The sequence below is a fragment of the Bombyx mandarina genome, chromosome 11 (genome assembly GCF_030267445.1).
Source record: "Bombyx mandarina strain Sakado chromosome 11, ASM3026744v2".
NCBI lineage: Eukaryota > Metazoa > Arthropoda > Insecta > Lepidoptera > Bombycidae > Bombyx > Bombyx mandarina.
This window is the reverse complement of record NC_143218.1, coordinates 10,806,540-10,818,437: the sequence shown is the minus strand read 5'-3', so window position 1 is coordinate 10,818,437 and position 11,898 is coordinate 10,806,540. Positions and strand designations below refer to the sequence as shown.

Sequence of the window (11,898 nt, the reverse complement as noted above, 5' to 3'; positions counted from 1 at the left end):
ATTTAACTGATTTCATTTTATTTCTTTTTAATTTAATTTTCATAAAACAAACGTTCGCTTCGTCTTTTAATCTCTTGATTCTTGGCTGTATCAGGTTAAGGCTCTCTTTGCCTCTCCATTTAGCGAAACCAAACAAAAAATGATCTATGCCTAAATGTTTACGCGCCAAATATAAATTTCTAAATTGAGAAACAACGTCATAGTGTTATTAATGAAAATGCTTGAGCAAGCTCTCGATGATAACATTTCTGAAAACGATGATGAAGAAAGTTTCTTCCAAGACGTTGACATATTGCAAAAGCATGGCATTAACGTAGCAGACATAAAAAAACTAAAAGCTGCTGGTATCTGTACAATCAAAGGTATTCAAATGTCAACAAAAAAAAAATTAACAAACATTAAAGGCTTTTCAGATACCAAAGTAGAAAAAATCAAAGAAGCGTGTCAAAAAGTTGTAACACTTGGATTTATGACTGCTTTAGAAGTTAGTGATCGGCGCAAACAAGTGTTCAAAATAAGCACCGGTAGCACGGAACTAGAGTACGTATAATGACTTTTGATATTAACTTAAGTGAAAAGGACCTTTTATCATCATAATCTAATATATAAAATTCTCGTGTCACAGTTTTCGTTGCCATACTCCTCCGAAACGGCTTGACCGATTTTGATGAAATTTTTTGTGCTTATCCGGTATCTATGAGAATCGGCCAACATCTATTTTTCATTCCCCTAAATGTTAAGGGTGGTCCACCCCTAAATTTTATTTGTTATTTTTTAGACAAAAAATTTTGTTTTTATTTTTTTTTATGATACAGCATACAAAAATACATATAACCCTAAATTTTCACCCCTCTACGATCAACCCTTATTTTTTATTTGCTAATTAAAAACTTTAAAATTTTTTGCGAGAATTTTGTTTTTATTTTGTCATGACATAGAATAAAAAAATTCATATTACTCTGAAATTTTCACCCCTCTACGATTAACCCCTATTTTTTATTTGTTAATTATAAACTTTAATTTTTTTGACAAAGTTTTTATTTTGTTTTGTCATGACTTAAAATAAAATAAAAACATATTACTCAAAATTTTCACTCTTATACGATCAACCCCTATTTTTCCATCCCGATTAATATTTTTTTTATTCTATCCGCACACAGATCACAGATCCGCAATAAGGTTGCAAGATGGCAATCAAATATTATAATTGTAGTACGATAAATTCTTATTCAGAGTTCATAATTTCAATTTCCTTTAATTATGATTTTTTTTAAATTGAATTTGATCTCCCGCCGTCGCCGGTCGACTACTGATCAACTATCAATCGATCAGCTATCCCCGCCGGGTGTCACCACTCATCCAGCAAACATCACGTAGTAGGGATGAGGACGAAGCCGGTCTCCTGTCTTACTTACTCACTATACATCATAGATTATACACTTAATATATTTTAGAGCTATACAATACTATACATTTTTCAACCATGTTTTTTTGGTTTTATTTGTGTATCAATAGTATGTTCAGTAGGTCTGAGAATCGGCTACTATCTATTTTTCATACCCCTAAGTGAAAAGGGTTGTCCACCCCAAACATTTATTTTTTGGATATTTTTTTTTGTTTATAATGAGGTATTATGTGGTTAAATGAGGTTTTTTTTCTCAGTAGAATTTCCCTAGAAATCTTATTTAAGGCAACACAACGTTTGCCGGGTCAGCTAGTTATATATATAATTCTTCTGTCCGTGTGTATGTTAGTGAGCACCTCCTAAACGGCTAGACTGATTTTGATGAAATTTTGTGTGTGTGTTCCAATGGGTTCGACAATGGTTTAGATTCACAATTGAATATTGTAATAACTTTTTTTAATTCATCGAAACAGTCCAGATCAATACTGTGTATTCAAAAAGTTTGAGATTTTCGCATTTAAGATGTGTGTATAGGACAACATCTGTCGGGTCTGCTAGTAGGTACTTACATAATATTTTACCAGCTTACTACCCACATATTGTTGCAGTGTTATCAAATATCTATCTGTATTTTTTTTCTTCAGTAAGCTGCTAGCTGGCGGAATTGAATCAATGGCAATAACAGAAGTTTTCGGCGAGTTCCGTACAGGAAAAACTCAATTATCTCATACATTATGTGTTACCACTCAAATCCCTAATTCTAAAGGTTACCAAGGCGGGAAAGTAATGTTTTTGGACACTGAGCATACGTTGTATCCTTTGATAATCTTTAACAGTTACAATCTCCAGTTAATTAATGTAGTGGCAATACAATTTACTGTTATACCACATGTCCCAAATATTTTGGGCCATTTTAATAATTTCATTCCTTTGAAGGAGGAGCCCACCCAACAAATGTCGAAATAGTTAAATCCGTTTATTTACAATAATAATCGAAAGGGTCAAATTAAAAGGTTTATTGTTACTTTCAAGAATATAGTATCAGAAATCGATGCGTCTTTCGACGGCCTGAACTTGGACGGTACATTTTAACAGAGATGTAGAGACTAGACGTAACCCAAAAGAATGAAACCTAAAATTTCAACAAGATAGGCCAGACGTTCGAAGAAAAATAGAGTTTGAATTTTTTTCTATTTAACGTCATAAATTATAATAGTGTTGATTCAAGATAAGATTTAACATGAAACGTAGACTTTCAATTAATCTATCTAAGATTGACTCTTTCGATCATTATCAATAGATTAGAGCATTTTTGTTTACTATAATCGGCGCGTTCGATTCCAGGTTCAGGCTATTGGATTTTCCGAATGGTAATTCGAATACTAAAAAAATAGAAACAAAATAAACAAAATAAAATCATGTTTAGTAACACAATATATGTACAGTTCTTCTTCTTCTCCATCGCTTCCTCATTGCTGAGGATTGTGACTCCGTTTCAGCTTGTCGACTGCCAGCCTCCATCGGTTCCGGTCAGTTGCCTGGTGTAGTGCAGCGCTAAGTGGTCCGCTGGTTTGCTCGGAGATCTGGTCGGATCAACGTTTGGGGCTCCGGCCTCTAGGACGTTTTCCTTCTACTTTCCCAATGAACATCAGACGTTCCAAGTTGTCTACACCTCTGCGAGCAACATGGCCAAAGTAGCGCATTATGCGTTGCAGACAGGTGGCAGACAGGCGTTGAGCGTTCTTCATTTTAAGCTGTTGTAGGACCGAGATGTTCGTGCGGTGGGCTGTCCATGGAATCCTTAATAGGCGGCGCCAACGTCACATTTCAAAAGCATCAACTCTGTTTCGGTCAGCTGCTTTTATTGTCCATGTTTCTGCTCCACAGAGAGCGATTGGAAAGACCAGTGAGTGCACAAGATGTATTTTGGTCTTATTCGAAATATTACGATCTTTCCAAACTTTGCTCAACTGCGTCATAGCTGTTTTAGCCATTCCGATACGTCTGCGTACTTCAGGCTCACAACTCCCCTTATCACAGAACCAAAGTAGGCAAACTGGTCTACGGCTAATTAATTAATTGTTATTATTATCTACAGTAATTTCACTCTGTACAGCGGCATTATAAACTGAGTAACATAATATGTATTCGGTACATGATAAACGTGAAAAACGATTGTTTTAGTGAACTGCGCTAAGAGGTTAAATGTTAGTTATTACCCATCTCATTAATTTGGTCTGATAATTCAGAGTGTTATAAAGTTATAGTACATTTATTATTTACTCATGTGGTGGTAGTATATGTTGCGACTCCTCACGGGTGAATACCACCGAGTCTATTTCTGCCTTTAAGCAATCGTGCGCTGCTATTTGAAGAGTTAGTAAGACAACCGTTGACCAATGCAATTGAGACATATCTGAAACTGGGCAGTGGCATTAGTCTTGTGGTATCTATAGACTCCGGTACTCGTAGTTTATATGTAGTAGTTAAAAGTTAATAACAATAGCCGCTTTTCACTAAATATTGAATCTAAATTTAAAATTTTATCTGACAATCTCTACTTTAAAACAAATAAATAGTACCGAACGCTAGTTTTAATTTAGTCCACGAACACGCAAAAGAAATTATACCGTTTCATTTTTGCACACAAACAGTGCCTTTTGTATTAATAACACAGAAAAAATAAAATTTCTTTAACGCCATATTGCACAGTCGTCCAGACAGGCTAAGGCCCATCGCGGACAGATTCAATTTAGATCAGAATGCAGTTTTAGACAATGTTTTATACGCAAGAGCCTACACGTCAGAGCATCAGGTATGGCGTACTTAGCTTTGATATTATTTTATTAAGTATAAAAAGAATAATGCATTTTTTTAATTAAAATAATAAATAAGTTGGAACCAATCAATGTAATAATACTTAATACGTAATAAAGTAAACGAATTTAGATATAACGTAATTATGTTCATCGATTGTAATAAAGTAATAATATAATAAATAAATTTAGATAGTATTTGAATCGGCGGCCTAATAGATAAGGCACACATGAAAAAAAATATTTTTTTTTAATTTCTATAACCAGTCTTCTGACGATTTAAATATCGGAATGTCACACAAGAATTTATTACAGAAACGCTTAACTTCATATATCATATATCTGATCTCCTTGTGACCTACTTCTGGCATAACGGCTATCAAAATATTTCAATAAATAAAAATGAATTGCTGTTCGTTAGTCTCGCTAAAACTCGAAAACGGCTGGACCGATTTGGCTAATTTTGAATTTTTTGAATTTGTCTTGAATTATTTGTGGAAGTCCAGAGAAGGTTTAAAAGGTGGATAAATATGAAAATACTCGGAATTAAATAAAAACAACAATTTTCTTTTGTTTCCTTTTGTTTGTTTTAAGTTTATTTTATACAAAAGTTTAGGTCTTTTATTTATCGATTGAGGCACTACGAAGTCTGTCGGGTCAGCTAGTATTTCAATAAATTTTAATGTTGTGCCAGGCTGAGCTTCTAGACTACGTAGCGGCAAAGTTTCACGAAGAGGCCGGCGTGTTCAAGTTGCTCATCATAGACTCCATCATGGCACTGTTCAGAGTAGACTTCTCAGGACGAGGCGAACTTGCCGACAGACAGCAAAAACTAGCGCAAGTGCTGTCACGTTTGCAAAAGGCGAGTAATTTTCCCGAAAGCACTTTCTGTTAATAATTTAACCAGAAGTTTCATTTAAATTGTAAAATAGCTATCCCTCCACACCAGATTAACTGTACGCCCTACAATCAGTAGAATAAATATTTTCTGATGGTTGAATATCTTGATAGTCGAAATCGTCGTGGCCTATAGGATAAGACGTCCGGTGCATTCGTGTTGAGCGATGCACCGGTGTTCGAATCCAAGGCGGGTACCAATTTTTCTAATGAAATACGTGCTCAACAAATGTTCACGATTGACTTCCACGGTGAAGGAATAACATCGGGGAATTAAAAATTAAACCCGCAAAATTACTGTTTATGTAATTAGGTACTGGTGGTAGATCTTGTGAGTCCGCGCGGGTAGGTTGGTACTACCACCCCGCCTATTTCTGCCATGAAGCAGTATTGTGTTTCGGTTTGAAAGGTGGGGCAGCCGTTGTAACTATACTTGAGACCTTAGAACTTATATCTTTTTTTATTGCTTTGATGAATGGACGAGCTCACAGCCCGCCTGGTGTTAAGTGGTTACTGGAGCCCATAGACATCTGCTATGTAAATGCGCCACCCACCTCGAGATATAAGTTCTAAGGTCTCAGTATAGTTACAACGGCTACCCCACCTTTCGAAACGAAACGCATTACTGTTTCACGGTGGAAATAGGCGGGGTGGTGGTACCTATCCGTGCGGACTCCCAAGAGGTCCTACCACCAGTGATTACGCAAATTATAATTTTGCGGGTTTGGTTTTTATTACACGATGTTATTCCTTCACCGTGGAAGTCAATCGTGAACATTTGTTGAGTACGTATTTCATTAGAAAAATTGGTACCCGCCTGCGGGATTAGAACACAGGTGCATCGCTACATACGAATGCACCGGACGTCTTATCCTTTAGGCCACGACGACTTCTCAAGGTACCGGACATCTTATCAATATCTCAAGGTGGGTGGCGCATTTACGTTGTAGATGTCTATGGGCTCCAGTAACCACTTAACACCAGGTTGGCTGTGAGCTCGTCCACCCTAAAGAGCAATAAAAAAGTTAATTTTATCACTTTCCGTTATAAAAACTCAAATCGTTTTATTTTCATATAAATGCAAGTTTTTGGTTGTTGAATTATTTAGTGGATAAACCTATGTTATACCTAAGGCAAACGAAGCAAGCAATTTAACACCATCTAACTATATGGTTTAGACACAGCTGCACTAGAGCTAGGCCTATCATTGGGATCCAAGATTGAATTCACAAAACGCAAGCACACCATGCGGTGTTGCAACATGCCTCCCCAACACTGTCAATGATATAACCGTAATACAAACATAACGCTGTACTGTCTATGGGATTCGTTAATCACTTAAAAAAAGGTGGCCACTAAACGCAATCTCGTCAGCTTTTAATCGTAAGAAGATTCAACTAGATATGCGATTTTTGACCTTTCGAGTTACGCCTGTTCCATCCTACGCTCGTAACATAAAATATTTTATATTTTTGCACCGTTCGACATCACGTTTCGAAGTGAGTGCTACCATTTAATTTTAATGTAAAAACCGTGAGCTCGTCTGTCCTTGTCAGTTAGTAAAAACATGGTAAGCAGCGATACCACAGAAATACAAAATTTTGATTTATTTCTGCGAGCGATACATACAATATTCTTCATGTTAACAGCGGCTGTGATTGTTTCACATTTCTTGTGTAATCATGTTCTTATTGGTTGATGATTTGATTTTTTATTGGTCGTTGTTAATACAGTGTTTTTAGAGGAATAACGACTTTGGTTGGTAAAAACTGGTATTTATTCCCATTAAGACGAGATCGTCCTTTAGATTATTGGCCCCATCAGTTGCCTTAAGGCTACCAAATAGCGAGAGCTATTTGGTTTGAGTTTCTCTCCGTGATAAAATTAGAAAAGAAGAGCTTTCCTTTAGATTCAAAGCATCAGACTTCAATTAAATTTGCTGAACTGAGTTTTAATATAAGGTCATAAAAGAGATCGATATTCTGAGATCGAAGAACTCAGCAGTAGTGACCATGCCCAGGGAGGCGTGTAGCGAGTATTTGTCTTTGACAAAATAGATAAGAAATTGTGAAAGTCGTGAGAATTCCATGAAAGTGGGCAGCACAGAACCGTGGATCGTCAGTTGCACATTTTCAAGGATCCCTACGTGCAGCAACAAACATTTGATGTTTGCTAATAATAAATAACTGTGAAATCGAAAAGACCTCAATGTAAAAGTCAAAACTCCGATATTCATGCAAATAAATTAAAACACTTATTTCGTAAATTCCGAACACAAATAACTTATCAAAGTTCATGATCATTGGGTGACAGTAACGATAAATAAGCCGGATGTTCTACTAGGGGTTCTTGACACCACTTGAAATATAAACGAGTTACATTTTTTTTTTTTTACATCGATCAGCTTGCAGTAACAATGTCTTCAATAGAAGATTTGTCAAATATACTTATGTAATTTATTTACCGACGGTACCTTTGTCAAATATACTTGCGTAATTTATTTACCGACGGTACCCTCCTTTTTTGTCAGTAAAAGAGCTTGTGGCTCACACAATGGTGAGAAATCAACATTTTCTAATGGACAGCACAAATGCCCGTGGTTATAACCTCGACGCTACTCCGCATTGACGACTTTTTACAAACCTCGTTTGAAATTGTTATAGAGTTCGGGAATTACCGTAAGAGGTGTCCGTTCTAGAAGTGGATGGTGCGGCGCAAAAATGCTCTCTTATCAATGCCGTTGATCCAGGTGGCTTAAAGTAGGGTCTCGCTCCTGGTGCCGGGTAGGACGATGGTAAAATAATGATGATGATAAGATCATCTTAAATAATTCCTCAATGAAGTCACCACGAAACACATGGTACAAAATACAGAAAGAAGTAAGCTCTTAATTGTTAAGACAATCCAAACGGCTCTTTCTTATGAAGTATAGAGTCACATGGACAAAGCTGATATTTGAGAGCCCCAGCCTAGAGATGAAAGCTGTAGTCCAGGCGAGTGCAGGACCTATGCTTTGCAAAGCATAAACCTGTCCAGGCATGAACTACCGGCTTCTCAGTTGAGGGCTCCTAACATTTTAAAAACCAACTCGTCTTTACTCGTCGTACTCGAAACGTCGACCCCCCCCCCAACCCCTGGAATGGTAGCCCCATGACGAACGAGTCCTTCGCAAATAACGTACAAAACGTGTTGGTTTATATTGAACTAAATTACTAATTTAACCTATTCGTTCGGAATCTTTTTTTTGTATGTTTGAGAAGTTAGGTATTGGTGGCCCGGAGGCCTTTCCAGTTTTACCAGGGCAGGATTCGGAATCTGCCCAGAGTTCCTCACTTCGGACACAGGTTTTGGTTGCCCCATCATGCTGGGGATGAAAATCTGGTGGTCGGTATATGGCTAATCATGCGATCATGAATACACTTCACATAATCTATCTAATATTATAAAAATCTATACTAATATATAAATCTACAGTGGTTTTTACGGATGTTCCGTTGTAACTACTGAACCATGCACCCGATTGACTTGAAAATTGGTATCCATGTAGAAATTACATGTACTTAATGAAATAGGATAATATTTAGATGAGTGTTGGACTCCTTAATTATAATAACAATACATAATAATGCTAATTTTAAATACCCAGCGAAGTCGGCGAGTACGGCTAGTAATCTTATAAATTTGAAAGATTGTATTTTTGTTAATCTCGAATGATGGCTTTATTATAACTAAAACTATAACTTGGGTTAAACTAGTATAATTTTTATCATGGTGAATGATATAACACGGTCGATAGTGGGTATATCCGACTATTACTTATAATCTAAATTCCAATGAATCCAAATTTAGACTGTTAGTTTATGGAGAGTCTTTCTGAATTAAAAACATAACGCGGGTGAAACCGCAGGGCAGTTCTTCACGCATTGTGAATACCTACCTATATGAATAATCACACGTAATTTTTGGACACTGAAAGTACTAGAAAAATCGCTCTTGTTGTTGTTACCATTTAACTTTTAGAAAATATAATAGTCTCCTTGATGCTTAGATATCGGAAGAATATAATGTAGCAGTCTTCATAACAAATCAAATGACTGCGGATCCAGGAGCGACTCTTACTTTTCAAGCCGATCCCAAGAAACCTATAGGAGGAAATATTTTAGCTCACGCATCAACCACAAGAATATCACTAAGAAAAGGGCGAGGGGACAACAGAATCGCAAAGATATATGATTCACCGGATTTACCTGAGAGCGAAGCTACATTTGCTATTACGAACGGAGGTGTTGCCGATGCAAAAGATTAATAAATAATTTAATATTCATCTGCTGTGTTTGTTTAGTTTTAGTGAAATAAATCAGTCAACGGCCTACAAATTAGTGGTGTGAAACAGATAGTATTATAGATAACCCTAATGTATTAATATACCACGCTACAGCACAATTGTCTGGCAGATAGTCATTCATCCTGTACAGGCGACAAAGTCCAAACATTTTACATTCGTCACTCAGTGGCGTGATTCAAACGAGCCAATTAAATTCCTCGGCGAATTGATTAGATATCAGACCACGTTTTCTTAATGTAGGAATTTGTAATAATGTTTATTAACATCTTAAACTACTTACTTTATGAAATTTTTTGAAGGAAAATCATTTTCGGTACCTAAGTTGAATGGAAGTCATATCTTTCGATCATGTAATTAATTCTGTGGTATATTTCGTTATTTATCGTATTTTCGTTATTTAGCGGTATTTTGAATAAATAAAAATAGCATAAAAAAAGCAGCAAAATAGTATTTCTGCTGCAAATTTATTATAATTGAGTTTCGAACACTACTGTTTTCGGATATGTTTTTTTTAAGGGAATGGACATAGAAAAAATCTAAAAACATTAAATAGAGTACTTTATGATTTGACTACATCCTTTGACCCTTTTTTTATAAAATAAAATATGCACGTTCTAACTATGGCGTGTGCGATACTATACATAATATGCAAATAAATACACTTGTAGGCAGGACATTTTGTAGGCGGCGGCTTGGCTCTGCCCCTGGAATTGCTTACGTCCATGAACGACGGTAGCCACTCACCATCAGGTGATATGCTGGGCCATATGCTCGTCTACCTACAAGGGCAATAAAAAATAAGGAAATGAGGAAGCGGATAATAGAAATAAAATTAAAATGTTTCAAATATTATTAGTTTCTTTTTGTCATAAAATTTTAGAAAATTTCAGTTTTGATAAACAAGAAAATTGTTCTGTTATATAGCAATATGAACGTGAATGTAACTCTTTTTTTTTTCTATGTTCGTATTCTTCTAATTTAATTTGGGGATGTCTCGTTGTTATTTCCTAGAGTAATCCGCTGACATATTATTATGTGGATTCCACTTGCCTTTAAATCATTTTTCCATGGTAGAAATTTCTTGGTAGAATCTTTCACCGGGTTTATCGGACGATGATGGTCCCGCGGAACGGTTATGTGTGGGTGTGCACGAACGGGCGGGAGTGTTACGTGTTTCTGACCCGGCAGGCTGGTTCTGGCTCAGTGTATACCAGCGCACCGGCGGCAACGCTTAGGCGGCTGCCTCGAGTCTGATGTTGAGTCGTGTACCTACTGTCCCCTCAAAAATTCCGCCTTGATCTAAATATTGACCATGGGATTCCCCAACCTACCCTAACCCGAGCTCCGTCTCGGCAGGCGATCGGAGGTCGGGAGAGAGTGATCTATAGGGTTTAGTCGGCAATTGCCGTGGAGTCCAGCATAACCCTGCTTGATTCCCATCGGCCGGGTAGCCGTAAATTTGATTTCCCAACGTAATAAAGAAATACTGACAGTGGTTCCGAAGCGGGTCGAGATCGACGGTAAGCACAACTGTGCTCTTCGAGAAGGGATCTCTGTTTGAATTCTCAGTCCATATCTTGGACCCTAAAAAGTCAAATACCTGGGAGTCATCCTTGATATACCCATGGCTTTCCGCCCCCACATATAATCTACTGGCAGATTCTACTTCCTGAAGCGGAGTAAACTGTCCTTTCACAGGGAGGTAGCACTTTACAAAACTTGCATCCATCCCGTATTGAGCTGATGCGAGTATGATATGCGCCACCACGATTCGCCCCAGTCAAATTCCCTCTATAGATCCTATAATCTAGAACTTGCTTGATAGCCGTCGATGCGCCTTGTTGTGAAGAACGACGATCTCACCACAGTCCAACAGCTGCTGTTTATAAAAGTGATTGAGTAATGGAATTATAGTATAGTCTTTGGTTTTCGCGATTCATAGACATAATTAAAAATACTTAAAAGTATTCAAATCGTTGGGAAGAAAATAATCACGATAAAAAACAAGAGATTAAATCGTAAAAGTACTTTTAATAAGGCAAATATCTTTCATTTTTTATGAGAGGGTTGGTAATAGGCTGTCTCGTAAACCAGCACGGGTGGGTATTACCACCCTCCCTACTTCTCCAATGAAGCAGTAATGGGTTTCGGCTTGAAGGGTGCGCCAGCTGTTGTATTATAAATTAGGACTTGGAACTCATATCTCAAGGTACGTAGTTGTCGGCAATTGCCTTGTTAATGTCTATGGGCTTCGGTAACCAGCTAGCACCAAGTGGGCTGTGAGTTCGTCTACACAACCTAGCAAAAAAAAGAGAGAAAGAGAAAGAAAAGCGAAAATAAACGATAACTTTTATTGTTACTATTCGTATCAAATTGGATGACTTCTTGGCCTATTTGCATGTAGAGTATTTAGACGATTTATCCACATTAAAAAG

At 37.0% G+C, this 11,898-nt stretch overlaps 1 protein-coding gene across 1 annotated transcript; it reads left to right on the top strand.

Moving 5' to 3' along the window:
* Positions 1-86: 86 nt before the first annotated feature.
* On the top strand, positions 87-9,442 carry Dmc1 (Dmc1 homolog). The gene is made up of 5 exons (XM_028185229.2): positions 87-540; positions 2,050-2,217; positions 4,118-4,220; positions 4,916-5,083; positions 9,167-9,442. The coding sequence occupies exons 1-5, from the start codon at positions 212-214 to the stop codon at positions 9,422-9,424; spliced, it is 1,026 nt and encodes a 341-aa protein (XP_028041030.2). The 5' UTR covers positions 87-211; the 3' UTR covers positions 9,425-9,442.
* Positions 9,443-11,898: the final 2,456 nt, after the last annotated feature.